We start from the raw sequence: 18,518 nt of genomic DNA, 5'->3' as shown, positions 1-18,518 counted from the left end.
GGATATTACGAAATAAAAATATAAAACTAATTTAATTAAAGAGTTACTAAAAAGTATACCTTCTAACTGCTATAAAAATATAGGTTACAAAAATTATAACACAAATTATTAATTTCAAAATTATAAACCTAATTCAAATATTTAACTTCAACCAAACAAATTTAAAACAGAAATCCCTACACACTTACAAAACTCAAGGCTCTTTCTGTATTCAGAAAACTCTAAGTCACTGACCACACACAACTAGAGCTCAGCATACAATGAAAGAAGAAAGAAATTTCTAATTTGAAGCCGTGAGCAATGAAAGATTTATTTCTAATTTGGAGCTGAAAACGTGAGTTCAAGTTCAAAACGTGAGCACTGGTATTTATAGCCAACAAATCGCCATTGGTGATGGCTATTTCTTCTTGTGCAACCCGCCAATGGGAGTTGCAACTTGCAGGCAACTCGCCAATGGCAGTTGCAACTCCCTTTTCTGAAAAGCAAGCTCCTGCACCCCTGCAAAAGCGCCTGCAGCCTGTACCATGGAACTCGCCAGTCAAACTGGCGGTTCCCAGCTGCTTCTGCGTCTCGCCATTAGGACCGGCGACTTAGGCTCTGCACGGTCATATCGTCATTGGTTGTGGCGGGTTGCTCACTGACACCAGTTAGGGTCTTGCATGCACGTAAAAAACTGCCCCATGCTGTAATTATTTTAGAAACGACCCCATCTGGGGAAATAGTTTCTAAAACTACCCCAGATGGGGAAATTTGCCACTCATGCAATTAATGGTTGAATCCTGCTTTAATAAACCTCGACGACAAAACATAGATGGAATCTAGGCAGCAGGTACCACCAAAACGCCGTCCTGTTTTAGCGTTTTTTTCCCCCACTTTTCATTTTCATGCTTCCGTACACATCAAATTCCACAATTTCTGATTCCTCAATCTCTCTGTAATCTCTAATGTTTTCTTTTCACACACGCAGTCATACCCAAACTTTCATTCAAGACACAGAGCACAAAGCCTAAGCTACCTATCCCCCTATGCCCAGAAACTAGGAACTAGGAAAATGCCCCATACGCCAAAAACCCTAACTAACCTTTTCTGATTTCGTTTTTTTGACCCACCAAACCAATCACTACCCTCAATTCTCCTCTTTTACTTATTCCCTCCCAAACATTAATCTCTTTCGATTTTTCTCCTAAAGCTGCTTCCTTTCGCTTTTTTTCTCTACTGGGTACGCCTCCACCTCTCCCTTTCTTTTCCCTCTTTTTGGCTCAATTCTCGTTCTTCCGTTCTGATCTCAAACACCTAACTTTATGTTTCTCCAATTGTTTTCACCAGTTACGTGCTCAATCTGTTAGATCAGTGTTCACTGTTTGTTGATTTTTAATTTTTTTCTCTGATTGGTGTTTGTTTGGTTGCACAAATTCACTCTTTTTTCACCAGGGGGTGTTTTTTTTTTTCTGTGTCGTATAAATTTGAAGGATTAGAAGATCCTCTTTTGATCTTCGGTTTTGAACGGTGTTTTTGTGGGGGGTGTGATTAGTTCTCTTCTGATGTTTTATTTCCAATCACTATTTCAAATATCACCTGCTAATTATCTATCATCTAGACCCCCTTTCTCCTACTCAATTTCCCATGTTTTTCTCCCCTCTGAGGTGTTCTTCATATGCTGCTTCAATTGCCTGAGATTTCGTCTCAAAATTTGATGCTGTGATCCAAAGGGGGAGTTGCTGGTTGCTGTCACTGTGAATCTTTCTGCAGGTTCTTTGAGTCACACTTAGTTTTCTTTGGTGAGAAGTAAGAATAAGAGAAAGAGAGAGAATTTTGAGGATGGGAGACCGTTGCAGACATTTTTCCATTGAGGAATTGCCATCACATTTGGTATTAGAAATTCTGTGCTCGGGCAGGCTCAGTGCAATGGACCTTGTTTGTTTAGAATTGACTTCCAAAACTTTTGGTGGTAGTCATGGTTTGCACCCTTTCAAGTTCAAGTCCTTGGTTGACTTTGCTGCATTTCAATTGTGTGCCTCCCATGTTACCTTTGCAAGGATGGGTTTGAATTCTCAGAGGGAGCTGTATGATAGATGTGGAGGAAATTGGAAGCGAGTTTTGAGGTTCTTGCAGTCTGTGGAACAATCCTCTCAGATGGTCGAGACATCATTAGGCAATGTACTATTTCATTATATCAAATTATTACTTTTGTTTGCTTTTGGTACAAAAGAAAAAAAGTATTTTCCGCATGAATTATCCGTTGCCTTTTTTATTGAGTTTAATAAGCTTGTAATTTAGAGTAAAAGTTTACACTGTCAACCCATTAGAAATAATCTTTTTAATGATTTTTAAGGTAGTTATTATAGAATTCAACAAACTTACCGATTGGATGACAGTGTTAAAAACTTTTATACTATCGGTGCATGGATTATTTATTCTTTTTTATTTTGATCTTAAAAGAAGTATGACTCTCAAGGGTGGAGATATTTTCTTTTTGCTTTTGAAGCCCAAGCTGTTTAAACAGAATAATATATTGCATGCTTTGCCCCCCCTTTTTTTGTCTCTCAATGTTCATTATTGTTATAAAATATAATAATGCATTTGTAAATAATAGAACAGAAAAACAGAAAAGGGAATGAAATTGAAGTTTTAAATGTTACGAAAATGCATTTCATAGCACCGAAAAACATTATAATGCTTTTTGACAACTGGAAACATTTTATTAAAAGCACTAAAATGGTTTTTTTAAAACATATCTCATTATTTGGATATGTTATTATTATTTTTTACACTTGCATTTCTTTTAGTCTTCTTACTGTCTTTTGAAGGAAAAATTGTGGAGTTGTAAATAATGATGAAAAACATTAATTTTATTGGCAGATGCAAATAACAACCGGAAAGTATCACACCTTATTGATCAGCAATTCTTCTGTCTATTCTTGTGGTTCTGGTTTGTGTGGTGTACTTGGTCAAGGGTCTGAAACAACACAGTGTGTAGCATTTACCCGGATAGATTCCCCACCTTTGCCACGAGTGGTTCACGTTTCAGCCTCCTTTAACCATGCAGCTTTCGTTATGCAATCTGGAGAGGTTAGTAGCAGCTAAACTTTTATTCAGTTAGTTATGACTATGAGCAATTCATAAGTCTGACAAAAAATTTACCTTGCTATGGCAGTCATGTCGACTGGACTAATGCAGCAGCCTTAAGAATGCTAGACTAGAGATATAAATATAAACCATTATTAGGCTTGCACTTACATTTTAAGCTTATGGGATAATTGGTTACATAACCTCTGAACCAAGTGAGTGTTCAAGAGTTTGATAAATACCATCAGCCCTCCCTTGGCATAAGGTTTAGATAGACTTCTACTTTATTCATGATGCATCAAGCTCAAAAGGCTTTTTGCACTGTGGTGGGAACATATTGGAGATACAATTAAAACCATTCTGGGACCAGTACTTAAAAGCTAAAGTTTTAGGTTATTTCTGGTCAAATAAACAATTTTTTTTGTCTAAGATGTGTGTTTTTCATCTTGAATTGAAGAATTTTACTGGAAGATGGGAATGGGATATCAGAAACTTTCTTTCTTTTGACTCCTGTGCCACTCCGATTTCTGATGCTTGTATTCATGAGCTTGTTTGATCATTTTGTATTAGCAGGCTGGAGAGAGACATCAAAGATTTTATTCTTGGGACTAGGATAGAATGAGTTAGTAGAAGTCAGGTCAAGAAGGGGAACCATTAGGATGTGTATTCAAATCTCTATTTTTTTTCATTTTATCTGTGTCTTCTCCCCCTTTTGCTTAAGTCCTTCAATATATTCTTTGTTCTCCAAAGATTTGATGAGAACCTTGGGAGAATCAGACCACAAAGCTAACTGTTGTAGTTGGAGAGCTCAAGGCCTTATAAACCACACTCTAAAATCCCATACTTCCAATGTGGGACTCAAGTCCTGTACTTTGTAATTGGATCCTAATATCCCACCAAACACCGTAGCCCTAGCCCTATGCGAGCTGGCTGTGTAGTTTGTACTAGTCCCAGTTGAACACTGCAACATTTGCGTCACCACTCATGCCTCTCATTTGTAGCTGAGAGACATGATTAAAAGCTCTAATCCTGATTGATAAACATTATTAGTGGATGAAGTGAGACTAAGCCTGGATAGAAGTGTGGAGAGACTCATTGAATTTCCTAGTCTGTGTACTCCCTTCTACTTTACTAATAAAACGAGATGAACCATCATAGATTACTGCTTATAGCTGCTTAGGGAATGCGCAAGATATTTTGGCCATTATGTTAATTGGGTTTAATAGATTTACAGATTGTAATCTATAATAAATCTATAATTTAATTACGACTATCAAGCTTGCTTCCGAACTTCCTTTTTGCCGTAATGGTTAAATGCTTGAATATAACTTTTGAGAAAAAAATGTTAGTAATTGAAATAAACTGCAATGCTTCTTCTATTACAAATAAACAGTTATTGGGCTGCAGGTTGAATCTTTGTTAAGATCATATGTTCCAACAATATGGCACATTTATTTATTTTAATAATGCAAAGAATAAGCTATGTTTCTGGGATTTGGCTTGTCTAAAACTTTACAGAGTAAAGTATAAGAGGGTACCATTCATGAAAGTCAGGTTACTTCACTTACTTGTACTATTCAAAATTCTACACTGTTGATTTCTTCATTTAAATGTTGACCACTTTACTCTCTAAAGTTCAGGGTGTAGATTTTTTTTCATACAACTGTTTGTCCACTTTACTATAAAATCTTAATCACCTGCACTTGGATCTTGTTCCTATAACTGGAACAGATTGTACTTTGTAATGTTATTAAAATTGTTAAAAGAAGGGTATCAACAGGTAGTTTAACTATTTCTAATATCTCTTAGTAAGAGCAAATTATGATGTTCATCTGGTTTTCGGTTTCCGGAGAGATAATTCAAATATTTGGAAATTATGTATTCTATACTTTCACTCATTAATGTCCATGTATAGTTGTGTTGCTTAAATAGTAAAACTTATCCCCAATTTTTTTATGATTCATAAAAACTCTAAATACAATGCTTGGTCCATAGATTTTTCTGCACGTTCCAGACTGATAATTCGGATCCATGTTGCTTTGTTTTACTGGAATAAAAAATTATGGTTTGAGATTGTAAAATAATTAATAATTCACCTTTGACTGATGCAGGTATTCACATGTGGAGATAATTCATCTTCTTGCTGTGGGCATAGAGATACAACCCGACCAATTTTCAGGCCACGCCTTGTTGAATCCCTGAAGGGAATTCCTTGCAAACAAGTATGGAAATCATCAATAATATTATCTACGGATGATAATTGTTGGCTGAGTTGAAAGTTAATGGTTAATAACTTTTTATATGTTAATCTCATTGGATGAATAGTGTCACTCTTGTCTAAAGGATTAATACCTCATCCCTAAACTCACCCTGCTTCTATTATCTATAACCTTTTATGCCTTGCAATATGATTTGACCTTAGTCTGATGTATTTCAAGATACATCATCTAGTTTTCCCTGAAGTCTGCTGTAAAGCATTTTTTTATTATTTTAATTTCATACCAAGTTGAGGGCGAGCCCTGGTGCAGCGGTAAAGTTGTGCCTTGGTGACTTGTTGGTCATGGGTTCGAATCCGGAAACAGCCTCTTTGCATATGCAAGGGTAAGGCTGCGTACAATATCCCTCCCCCATACCTTCGCATAGCGAAGAGCCTCTGGGCAATGGGGTACGAAGTTTTTTTTTAATTTCTTACCAAGTTAGTTTATCAGGATTCTTATTTCTTTGACAAAAGTGATTTGTATACATTTGAGACCTTATCAGTTGTTTCAAGTTACACAATACACAATTATGCGTAAGGTGTTCCACCAGTTTGCTGAGATGTGCTGTTTTCTAGTCACACTATTCCAATTTCATTGGATGTACATGGAGTGCTAACTCTTTCCATGAATTTTGTTTTGGTAAGATCCCCTTTATAAGATATTGAAGTACATGAATGTCTCAGGTTGCAGCGGGGCTTAATTTCACAGTCTTCCTCACCAGACAAGGTCATGTTTATACATGTGGAACCAACACACATGGCCAGCTTGGTCATGGTGATACTCAGGACAGGCCAACCCCCAAAATGATTGAAGTCCTTAGCTCTGTTGTTCAGATTGCTGCGGGACCAAGCTATATCTTATCCGTAACAGAAAATGGGACAGTATACTCCTTTGGATCAGGTGCTAATTTCTGTCTTGGCCATGGTGAGCAGCATGATGAGTTGCAGCCACGTCCTATACAGAAATTCAGAAGGAAAGGTATTCATATTGTTCGTGTATCTGCAGGGGATGAGCATGCAGTGGCACTTGACTCAAATGGATTTGTGAGTTTCATTGAACAAAATATATTTCAAATTCCAATTTTATTTGCTATCATTGGTTTGGCCTATTTAAGGGCTTGTGGGAATTACTCTTACGATTTTGTTATTGATGATCCAGGTATATACATGGGGCAAGGGATACTGTGGTGCTTTAGGCCATGGGGATGAGATTGAGAAGACAACTCCAGAGTTGTTGACTAGTCTCAAGAATCAATTGGCTGTTCAGGTATTATTATATTATTATATATCTACATCCATAAGCTTGGTCAATCTGTGTTGAGATCAAATGGTTTACAAGAAGAAAATGTATTTGGTTTTCTAGATCAAGTCTTTATTGTGATGAGACTGCATACATAGTCCTATCATATTCATAGTGTAAGCAAGTGCTTTTGTTTCTTACCTGTAGGTCTGTGCAAGGAAGAGGAAAACATTTGTTCTAGTTAATTCTGGTTCAGTCTATGGCTTTGGCTCCATGGGATTTGGCAGCCTCGGATTCCTGGATAGAAGGGTATCTGATAAAGTATTGAAACCTAGAATCTTAGATACCTTGAGAGCTCACCATGTTTCTCAAATTAGCACTGGCTTGTACCACACTGTGGTGATCACTAGCAGGGGACAGATATTTGGCTTTGGAGACAATGAAAGAGCACAACTTGGTCATGACACATTAAGAAGCTGCCTTGAGCCCACTCAAATTTTCATTAAAGATACATCTGAAGATGTAGAAAGCACGTGAGGCTCCAAAAGCAATCACCTCTTTTTATTTGTGGTTCTGGTATACCACATTGACCAATACTGTTAAAGTTTACTGTTCTATATTATAGTACATTATAATTATATTGTAGTTATTAAGAATAATAAATAACATGCAACATTGTCACCATTTTTCAATACGTTATAGGGTGTGATTTTGTTTTGTTCAGAAGATTCTGGAACTCCTTTTTTGGTTTGCTGGCTTTTAATTTTATTAATGAATAATGAACTGTTATTAGTCCTTCAAATGGACACCCTATTGTCTTTACAGAATATCCTAAACAAATTTTTCTTTGCAGAATTGCTATACAAAAGTATTGTAAAGTCCCAAAAAAGATTAATAATTAGTTCAATTTTTTTTCCTAGGTCAGAGACCATAGGTGTCTCCCAATTTATTGGGTCAGAGATTAATTCTTCTCGCGGTACATGACTATCACTAGTCCAAGGAAATTTTATATAAGGTGAGAATCAAATATTGGTTCACCTGTTAAATAAATCATTTTCACCCATATTAAAATTTGTGTAATATTATCATTTTTATTAACATCGTGTAAACTTTTAATGAATTTGTCTTATATAACGACTAGTTATTTTTTATTGTGTCATTATACAAGTAAATGTTTATTGTGCTACTATACAAGTTGTCAATATCATTTCTCAATTTTAAAAAATCAAATTAATTTTTTTAAAAATAAGAAAATAAATTAAATTTTTTAATAAAAGAGACCAAAATAAACTAATTAAATAGAGAAATCAAGCTAATAATTTATCCAAAAATCAATTTGGATGACAAAAATACCCGACTTTATTTCTCTTTTATTATTGAAAATTATTATAGTTTAAATTAACTATTATGGTCTCTCACCAATATGTCAACATGTTACTATGAGAACAAAGACTTTGATAACATGTTTTAGGGCCACCTCTAGTATAAACTTGGTTCTTCAATAGTTTCAGTCAATTCTAAGAAGTATTAAATTAAAATTACACTTATTTGAGTTGGAAGGTGTTTTATGCTTACTTTTCCTGATGTACTTCCTTAAAGAAAGTGTGGAAGAAAAAGGTGATCCATTCATGTTTTGTGAGTTGTGACAGTTGGGAAGAGTGCAAATAAATAGCATCTTATGAACAAATCGTGAAAAGATTCACCTTGTTGAAGGACCTTAAAAATGTACATGATATATATGCATCTGGTAACATTTCATTTTTCGTAAATAAATTAAAAAAATAGTAAAAATAAATAAATAAATAAAGTTTTAGAGAATAGTGAGATTTTTATAATTAAATAAATAAAGAAAAAATAGTTGTAATAAAATAATGTCTTTTGAAAAATATGTATATATATTTGATTTATTCATTTGATAGGAAATAAAATAAAGTTCTTTTATATAAAATAATAAAAATAAATAAATAGAGTAAATAGTGATATTGTAGTTTTCAGAAGATGATGTCTTCTCTTTTCCTCATTTTTATTTTTCTCTCTTCTCTCTCAAAACCCTCTCTTTTTCCCGCAGACCACTAAACTTGTCTTAGAAAAACGACGATCTCAGACTCATTCACCGTTGGATCGTCGTGAAATTTAAGCACAAAGTTTGTAACTCAATTCCGAGCCTTTTCACCATTAGGAATTTAGAAATCATGTCAGAGCTGAGAGAAATACACTTTGCATCGTAGCCTTTGGTTCGTGATTCAATTTCACACACCTTCACCGTTGGGATTTGCGAAATAATATTCATGGAGAGAGAAAACAGAATCGCAGGAAGACAGTATAAAATGGAGGCTTCAATCCCTTCTTCTCTCTCACGTTTGAGAACCCTATCAGAGCAATTAGAGAAAAAAATTGAGGAATCTCAGGAACTTGCTAGAGATGCCGCTATCGCTGTCGAAAGACATGTGAGCCCGCTTAGAGGTAAGGGATGAGTTTATCGAAATTGGGGTTAGAATGAACATGTGTAGGGATCCTTAGAAAATTAAATTGGATTTATTTTGGGATGTTTATTAAATTATAAATTTTCCTTTATTATTATAAATACATTATTGATGTCCTGATGCAAATTGGTTGATAAAATAGAGTGACCTTGGTGTTTTTATTTTTTTTATATCTATGATTTTGATTAATTGATCTTGGTATAATTGTGTGAAATTATTTGAGGGGTTTTACTCCTCATGTTGTGATAAACTTTTTGTATAAATTGTTATATTGAGATTATAAAATGGTGATTCAAATTTGAGTATGTGATAATTTGAACCTGTGATTAATGGAGAAATAGATGTGTATTGAGATGTGTGTATTGAGCTGTGAGCTATGAACTGTGCAATCACACAATTGTAAGACCCCTTTAAGGGCGACAAGTATTGTGATGGGATCCACTGTGGGAACCCGACGAGTTAAAATGATTTTGAAAACAATTGAGTAGTTGTGTGTATTGCATAGTTCATAGGTAAAGTGTATATGATTCATGAGGTGTGATAACGTGTTGATTGAGATTATACCATTGTGATTGAGATCGAGTGTATGTGATAAATTGTGTATGTATGTGATTGAAAGGTTGTGTGCATTGAGTTGTGAACTATAAATTATACAATCACACGACTATAGGTCCCTTTAAGGGCGACGAGTTAATGTTAAGACCCTTTAAAGACGACGAGTTAATGTTAAGTCCCTTTAAGGGCGACGAGTTAATGCTAAGACCCTTTAAGGGCGACGAGATAAATTATTTGAGAACAATTGAGGAGTCGTGTGTTTTGTACAGTTCATAGATAGAGTCTGTGTGCTAAAATATTTTATGGGTTGGACCTGAATCAGGAGGGAGAGACCCTGACGGACTCTTCGGAGTGTAGGCCTTGGGGGTCACCCGATTTGAGTGCTTCTTTAAGCCTATGTTGATCTCATATGGTTGGAGCATTCTCGCAAAACACTGTGACCTTGATTGGTCTCCCTATGTTCTTACCTAGTGAGAGTGACCTAACTTGATAGTGTGTGGTTTGTCTTGTCATGTACTCCTAGGCGCTCGACATGATTTTTCACTGACATGGTATCACATTGTATATAGGATTGAGTCTTAGTGTATATGTTGCATAACGTTTGTGTATTGATCGATATTGATTGACTTGATGACATTGTGTTTTGATCCTTGAGTACGTGAATGTTGTAAAAATGAATGAAATGTGTTGCGTGATGATGTGATGTTGGATGACAAAGTGGTGAAATGATGTGAGCTATGTTTAAGTTTTATTTTGTTTTTGTGATATTTATATCTACATGTTGTATTGTTACTCTTCATTAGTTAGGAATGTGATAACTCACTCCCAATGTGCTATTTGTGTTTAGATCTTGTGATGATCTCGAACCTTGTGTTTGTGGGAGCAGATGAATAGGTGGATGACTATGAAGAACCTCATGTTCGAGGACACGGGAACACAATGCTCTGATAGGATGTGACATTAGAGTATATGTTCTATTATAATTGTATGAAATTTTGGACAGCCTTGTTTTGAGCCAAAGTGAATTTATTATTTATTTAGACATGTTTTATTATGATGTTAGAAAAATGAATGTAAGTCTTTTACCCTTTTGGAAGACTGGTATAAAAAAACTATTTTAAATACTTTTAATTAATATTTTAATTTTTATTTCTTTTATTATTAATACATATATATATGGGGTAGAGGGTGTCACATATCTTCATAAAACAACATTGTTAATAGAAGTAAATAATTACCAAATAAACTGCTAAAAACAAACCAGATGCTTTCAACTTTCAACCTTAAACACAAAAATCTGAAGCCAAAAATGGTTGCACAAATCTCGTTGCAGTAAAAATAGTCTCATTGGACATGGGAACATTTTAAGTTCTTTCAAACAAACTGAGGCAGGAAAAAATTGGTCCTCTACAAAGAATTGCGTTGAAGGGAGTTTTTTTATTAGAAGGGAAGCACACAGAAATAAAGCACAACAAAAACCAAAACCTCCCGGGCCACATTGCAATACTTACAAAAGAAGGACCATGCTCATACACCTTGGTGTTCATGCTTCTCACCAGAAGCATCCAAAGCCAAAACCTCATCACCTAATAATCTACATAGTTTCTAAATGTTCTCTGAACACCTTCAACATATTAGAAAAAGTGACAATGCCAACTAAGCTACAATCATCCTCAATAACCCACAAGTAGTTCACTCTATGTGCAATGGCCTGGATCATCACAGCAACAAGGGAGCTCTTTGGATGACACACTATAGCCTCGGCCTTCCTCACCATCCTAGCCGAGTAGCTAGATGACCTTGCCAACCTTCCAGACCTAGCTGGTGTCCTTGTTGTTGACTCCTCATCGGAGGAAGACGAGGAGGATGCCAATTGTGAACTCTCGCAAGATGACAAAATTGTGAACTCCTGCAACATCTTCTCCAAATTCTTCTCCTTCAACCTTGCCTTGACCACTCTCACAAGATCCTCAGGAGGGCCTCCACAATCAATGTAGGCCATTAGGTCCCCCGCAGACAAGGTGGCCATGGCGGCCGCGACCGTCTCGTCGCAACAAGCGAGAGTGAAGGGTGATATCTCTCCAATGAAAGTGCCATCACTGTCCACAATGGCAACAGAAGTTTGCTGGGCAAGGGACTTTGAGATGGCTCCAACTGTAGAAGATGCAGGGGAGTAGTAGTCAATGGCAAGCACATCAGAGCTAACGATGCCAAGAGAGTCAATAGACAAAGCAGGAAGTGGAGTGAAGACCCCAATGGAACCAAGAAGGAACCTAATCACATCCTCTTGAGTCAACCAACAGAATTCACAACTACTATGGCTGTTGATTGTTGATGATGCCTTCTGATGCTGCTGTTTCCTTCTTGAAACTCCACTCCTCTTTGTTGGCAATATTGGCACCACAAAATTCTGTGCACCTTGTAGGATAAGATCAATAGCTTCCAACAAGCTGAAACATCAAAATAACAAAGAGCAAGAAGGGTTAATCACCTAATTCTTCATCTGCACTACACACTAGAAGTCTAAAACACCAAAAAGAAACAAAATTTAGCACCACCCAAAAACAAAATCAGAATCAACAAATAAAAAAATTAAAACAGTATTAAAATTTAAAGCAAAAGAGAATCACTCAACCTTGCCTTATTTTTTCTCTGTTTTGGTTTTTCCAAGGTTTCTTTTCTTCTCACTTCAACTAATCTCTCGAGATATGTTCAGAATCTAAATCTAGATATTTTTAAACACACATAAGTGTCGGAATCAAATTAAGACCACATGATCCAAAACCCATTCATTCACTCTGACTCTGACTTAAACCAACACGCCTTAGGAATCAACCTTACATTTTACTTCCTCAAATATAATATGCCTTTTTCCTTTCATTACAAAACTTACATCCATGTTATTAAGTAATCTCCGTGCGTCTCAATTAAAATAAAAAAAACTTCATCGTGATGGCTCACAAATAAAAAAAAAAATATTTTAAATCAGCTCTGATCACGAAGATGAAACTCTAATTTTGATGAAGAAAAAGAAAAACAGTAAAAATACCCACATGATCAAATATCACAATCATTTATTATTTTAAAGTTTCAACCTCAATTTCATAAAATAAAAAAATGAATTTTAAAAACTAGTGTCCAACCACAATTTTGACCATTACATCAAGATTTTTGGGCTATCCAGAATCATAATTATGGAGGCATCAGGCACATTTTTTCCAACAATTTCCCGCAATATCAAGTAATTGAACACAACAAAGCTGCGACCACAATTTTTTTTTTATTGGATCATCATGTTATTTGGATAAAATAGTCACTAATTTGGTCGATTATGACTTGACCGATACTTAATCACTGTTATGAAAAATCTAACAGACCACTCTTAATGAAATCTCTCCATTCAATGCATTCAAATTTAGTTTCAATTGGACGAATGACACATTAATGTCGACATGTAAAAGCTTAAAAATATAAAATTTACGGAAGGAGTAATAAAATCTCGATTTCAGGAGATATGTTGGATGATTAAGAGAGAAGAAAAAGTCACGGGTTCTTTCGACTAACAAAACTAACATTTGGGCATAAAAAAAAAATCTCCGTTTCCAGAGAGATTATGGTAAATGTTGAGTAAGAAAAGGAAGAAGGTGGGAGCACCTAGAAGAAGGTTGAAGATGCACAACGAGATTATGATCCTTAGGGAGAATTGAGGAAAGTGGTTCTTTGAGAGATTTAGAAGGAGACAAGAGATTGTCCTCTCTGCAAAGGTAGCAAATAACATCGACCATGCACAGTTTCCCTACGCATCGACCCACTTCATTCTCGAAGCTCCACACGCTGACGTGGATCTCGCCGTCGGAGCTCTTGAGCGCGTCTAAGGCGTCGGCGACGGTGGCGGCAGCGGAGAGCGACCTCAGCGGTGGCTTCCCAAGGCAGAGGTCCGATACATCGCGCGCCAGAAAGCTCACTGCCATGCAAAGGGTGGATCTCCGGGGAGGTGAATGCTGCGGCGGCGCGTTGTGATAATCTCGGTGGCGGCGGCGCGTTGTGATAATCTCGGTGGCGGCGGCGGCCGTGGTGTTTGTGTTGGAGAAAAAATGATGGAGAAGAGAGTGGGTATTTATAAAGGAAAATAAGGTTGTTTGATTAAGAAGTGTGAACTGTGTGTAACAGACAGATGGGTACGGAACTAAGGTACAAGTGGGGGCTCTTTGGGTTTTTCCTTTTAGAAAATAAAATAATAAAATAAAAGAAAATAATTAATGTAGTACTTTTTACACATTGGACTGAAAGCGTGTTTAATATATTTTCAAGTAATACTTGCTTTTTATTATTATTTATTAGTTTCTTTGTTTAATAAAAAATGTCGTTAGGTTATTTTATACAAAATATTAATAAATAAATTAAAAAAATAATTTTATAAAATTAATCTTATTAAACAAATCAAAGGAAGTAATATCAATACTAGATTCAAAAATTAAAGTGATATTTATTAGGGATTATTAATTAAAAAAATAATTAATATTATATTAAAAAATTAAATACAACATCTATTTTAATTTTTTAGATGTGAAACTTATTTTTTAAGGAAATGAATATCATTTTATCAAAAAGTATACTTGATTAACTAAAGAAGTATTTAGAAAGTAGTAAATGGTTTCTCTTTGAAAAAAGAAAATAATCTTTTCAATATGGGTGTTATGAGTGATGGGATAGCATTTAACAGGAACAATACAAAAAATTGTTGAGAGTGGATTTGATTGTGTAAATATCATTTAAGAAATGAGAGTTTAATACTTTTATTCTTTGATATGTTAAAAAAAAAGACTCAATAAAGGAAAAAAAATGAAATCGGATTTAGAATAAGAGTTTTGATGTGAAATAAAATGTATTTTAATTATTTTTTAATTATTCAGCGAGTCCCGAATATTCACTAAATTTTTAATTAGATGTTTAAAGTTTTTTTTCTTCTTTCAATTGCTTCCCTAAACTTGTATTTATTTATTTTAATTAGATCCAACAGGGGCTTAATTGAAAAGTAAATATACGAGACTCAATTGAAAAAATATATATGTCATATTAACCTCAATTGAAAATAAATTATTAATCTCTACACATAGTATTCTCTCACCTCTAAGTTCTAAACCAGTATTCTTAGGTTCTTTAACTAGTTTAGGCAGGCATAAAAATAATGGCATGCAGAATTTTATAATTTTTAATTAGATTTTTCAATTATTTATCTCTTTTGTTTCAATTCGGTCCTAATTGTGTGTTTGTTTTTAATTAGATCTGATGGAACCTAATTAAAAAACGAATAAAGGAATCCAACTGAAAGAAGAAAAAATTTAATAAGAGTTCATGGACCTACAAAGTAATTAAACCTAAAAGATATGTTGATTAATTCACTATTTACCTATAATAATTCAATTCAATAGATTTATTGAAAAAAAAAAAACATATGCCAACAAAGATTAATCCAATTAATTAAGATCACGTTCATATCTCACGAGGAGTATGTTTGAATTTGAAGTAGAAAAATCTAAAAATATGTTTGAGAGTAAAATCATTTTTTAGATTACGTTTGATTAGCCCCTCAAACTCAATTTTGAATAAAACTCAAGATACTTTTGTTAACTTAATTTGCTAAAAGTATATTTGAGAGTAAAATCATTTTTGAAGAAATTCAACATATTTCAGCTAGTTTTTTTACTAATTGAAAAATTTGTTTAACTATTTAGTAAACAAATTTTTTTAATAATTTTCACTGTTTTTTGAAACAGTACAGTGGAGTCTTTTAAAACAATAATTTTTAACTTTTTATATTTTCTTTTATTTGTATTCTCAATATATTTATTCAATTTTTTAGTTATTATTTTTAAATAAATTATGATTTTATTATTTTTCTATCATTTTATATTTATCAATTATCTTAACAGTTAATTTTACTAAATAATTGTAATTTAATAAATTAATTTTAATTTTTAATTTTTAACTACTAACTAACTTTTTAACTAATTTGATCGAATATAACTTAAATAACATTATAAAATTAGTTTAGACCGAGAATATTCAAGACCGTCTATATAATTAGGTAATTAAGGCCAATGCCTTAGGCCTATTTTTTAACCGTTTAATATACATATAATAAACTGACTTCATGGTTTAACATTACAAAAATAATCAGGCATGTGTAAATATTGTTGATATTTACAAAACTTTGATGGTGGGTTGTGATACACATATTTAATTACAAAATATGTTAAATCATATGATAATAGGTTATGATTAAATGGTTGTGTGAAATTTTTTATACACAATAAACAATGTATAATCCCTTTTTTCTTAATAAAATATAATAATTTGTTGAAGTCTTGAAGACAACTATACAGGAGTATTTGGAAGAATTTTTTGTAAAAATTACTTGAATTTATAAAACTGATTTACAACATTTTTATTTTATAAATTAGTTTTAGTATATTTCAACGAGTTTTATGTTATAGGTTTTTATTAAATAAATATTCAATTGAATTATTTATCTAAATATGTCTTATCCAATAGTCATAGAAAGAAACATTTTGGTCTTCTTTTTAATTTTATATATCACATGTATTTTTTATTGAATATAATTTTATTCTGAGTCGGGTAGTGATAATTTTTTGGATCTCTAATTAAGCTATATAACAATTCCGTGACGGTTATTTAAAACACTGGTATTTTAGACTTCCTTTGCAGAAGCGATCATGGCTCATGAGAATACTTAACATATTAAAACAACCATTATATTTTACCTTTCTTTTTTGACACATAGTTTTCCAGTCTTTATAGTACTTATACTAATTAATTAGCACAGTAGTAGCTAATTCAAAATCAATTTCGGGGATGTGTTGTTTGTTGGGCTCTTATTTACATTTATTATGGCAACTTTTGGTTCTCTAGATCCTTCCTTCATCATTCAAATCTCATCATTTTCTAGTGGACATACTTTGGCAAGGAAAATAAAACTAATATAAAGAAAAGCACATAGAATTAACCTTATCTTCAGACATCCTAGTAGATAGATCCAATCCATTTCGATCTTGTCCAAGTGCTTGTTAATTTAACTTTTCACTTATTTATTGTTTTCGGTTTCTCTTTTTACTTTAGTCATTGCTCTCAAATTCAAACGTCATTGTAACTTGGAAGATACCAAGAGATCAGTTATTGTCGGATTATAAAAAAAACGTCATATTTATTTTAAAAAATTAATTAATTTTATTAAGTTATGTTATTTTTAATTAAAAATAAATAGTTTATTAAAATTATTTTTTATAATTCAATATCAAACATAAAAATCTTTTATTTTATTAAATAAAGAATATTTCAAAGAAAGTTTCATTAATTAAGATAAAAAATAATTAAAATTTATTTATATTCTTAAAAAATAAAAGATATATTCGGGCCGCAATGAATATTTCAATATTGATGTTTAAAATGTAAAAAAAACATTGAAGGTTCTTCTTAGTGCTAAACATACAATTGCATCTTTAATTGCAGTGCACTTTGCTTTTATGAATTTAATTCAGTGATATGTACATTACAGATGCGAATAATCACTGAAAACATAAAGTTCTGTCAAAAGTCTTATTCACAATGAATCCTAAAATGAACTAATAATTGCAAAATACACGAATTCAATTGGTGTGACACGACATCTACGTTAGGATTAGGCACGGAGCATTGATGTCAAGATCAATGTCTCTCATTTTTTTCCGATTCCATTGTCTATCACTCATTTTTCTTTTACTATACAATGAGAATAGTGAAGTTTGAATTAAAATCACAGGCAAATTATTAAAAATTTTCACCACCACTAAATCAACCTTATGAATTATTACTCCGATGGTTTGAAAATGAATAAAAAAAAACTCTGATGATTTGAAAGTAAATGGGGTTTCCGTCCTATCATTCTTTACAAGATAATATACTCATAAGTCTTTTATAGTATTTTTTAATATGATTATTAATAAATTATTTATCAATATGACAATGTTTATATATTTTAATTCAAAACAACTTCTCTCGTCGTAATAAACCTTTTAATTTAAAAGAAGTGTTTAAGGTTATTATATATTTAATAATTTAAAATTGATTTTATTAAAATAAAAAATAATTTTGTCTGTAGTAAAAAAAAAGCTATCAAAGAATGTCAAAAATCAAGATTACAATTAAATATATATCAATGTTAAATATTTAAATAAATAATATTAGGTATACAATATTTAAATGATATATTTATTTCTTTTTATGACTTTATTCATTTTATTTCATATGTCAGAAAAAAAAGTATATGTTTATTTTACGAATACAATTTCTCCACTCAAATTATTGAATTTATATATGCGGTTGTAGGATCGCCACGTGGTCTGAAGGGACGCGCTCATCGAATTCGATTGTCTGGAGCTATCTCGTTTTCTTCGAGCGACGCGTTTATCTTTGTCTTGAGCTATGTCTACACCATCATCATTCATTAGTAGTCCCAAATATAACAAACTAAAAAATAACAATGTTATTTTATTTTCATACATTAATTTTTTTTAAAAAAGTATTTCATTAGGTATCTAATATGATCGAATCTTACATGATCGAGATTCTTCTTTTTCTACATAAATAAGATTTATTTGTTTATAACAGAACAAAGCCTATATACCATATTATTCCTCAGTTCATTAACAATATATTGAGTAGCAGAGTGAGAATTGTAGGAACTAGCGTAGGAAGTAACAGCTTATATCAGTCATCAATTCATTAACAATACATTGAGGAGGCAGAGTAAGAATTGTAATGACCAGCATATAAGTAGACATCCTAGCTAAAGCATGAGTAACTATATTTATTTGTGTCTGACGAAACAAACACTAACGAGTTAGAATGTGTTTGTTTT

At 32.9% G+C, this 18,518-nt stretch overlaps 2 protein-coding genes across 3 annotated transcripts; one reads left to right on the top strand and one right to left on the bottom strand.

Moving 5' to 3' along the window:
* The first annotated feature begins 801 nt into the window (after nucleotides 1–801).
* On the top strand, nucleotides 802–7,286 carry LOC100786672 (ultraviolet-B receptor UVR8). Of its 2 annotated transcripts, XM_003540406.5 has the most exons (6): nucleotides 802–2,157; nucleotides 2,860–3,069; nucleotides 5,178–5,288; nucleotides 6,008–6,367; nucleotides 6,483–6,590; nucleotides 6,771–7,286. In XM_003540406.5, the coding sequence occupies exons 1-6, from the start codon at nucleotides 1,819–1,821 to the stop codon at nucleotides 7,098–7,100; spliced, it is 1,458 nt and encodes a 485-aa protein (XP_003540454.1). In that variant the 5' UTR covers nucleotides 802–1,818; the 3' UTR covers nucleotides 7,101–7,286. The 2 variants fall into 2 exon arrangements, with proteins under 2 accessions (XP_003540454.1, XP_006592904.1); XM_006592841.4 differs by lacking the exon at nucleotides 2,860–3,069 and having other exon boundaries at nucleotides 806–2,157.
* Nucleotides 7,287–10,928: 3,642 nt separating this feature from the next.
* On the bottom strand, nucleotides 10,929–13,776 carry LOC100787229 (CBS domain-containing protein CBSX5). The gene is made up of 2 exons (XM_003540407.5): nucleotides 13,256–13,776; nucleotides 10,929–12,051 (listed from the first exon to the last, which is right to left on the bottom strand). The coding sequence occupies exons 1-2, from the start codon at nucleotides 13,570–13,572 to the stop codon at nucleotides 11,196–11,198; spliced, it is 1,173 nt and encodes a 390-aa protein (XP_003540455.1). The 5' UTR covers nucleotides 13,573–13,776; the 3' UTR covers nucleotides 10,929–11,195.
* Nucleotides 13,777–18,518: the final 4,742 nt, after the last annotated feature.

Source organism: Glycine max, chromosome 12, assembly GCF_000004515.6.
Source record: "Glycine max cultivar Williams 82 chromosome 12, Glycine_max_v4.0, whole genome shotgun sequence".
NCBI classification, from domain to species: domain Eukaryota; kingdom Viridiplantae; phylum Streptophyta; class Magnoliopsida; order Fabales; family Fabaceae; genus Glycine; species Glycine max.
The sequence above is the reverse complement of the archived record's forward strand: the minus strand, read 5'-3'. Positions and strand labels throughout refer to the sequence as shown.

What these genes read in the sequence shown, in the direction of transcription:
- LOC100786672 (XM_003540406.5), top strand. Translation starts at nt 1,819, where the DNA reads ATGGGAGACCGTTGCAGACATTTTTCCATTGAGGAATTGCCATCACAT. An exon ending in TCGTTATGCAATCTGGAGAG is followed by an intron (nt 3,070 to 5,177) that starts GTTAGTAGCAGC and finishes TGACTGATGCAG; the next exon opens with GTATTCACATGTGGAGATAA. An exon ending in CACTTGACTCAAATGGATTT is followed by an intron (nt 6,368 to 6,482) that starts GTGAGTTTCATT and finishes TTGATGATCCAG; the next exon opens with GTATATACATGGGGCAAGGG.
- LOC100787229 (XM_003540407.5), bottom strand. Translation starts at nt 13,572, where the DNA reads ATGGCAGTGAGCTTTCTGGCGCGCGATGTATCGGACCTCTGCCTTGGG. An exon ending in CATCTTCAACCTTCTTCTAG is followed by an intron (nt 12,052 to 13,255) that starts GTGCTCCCACCT and finishes TTGATGTTTCAG; the next exon opens with CTTGTTGGAAGCTATTGATC.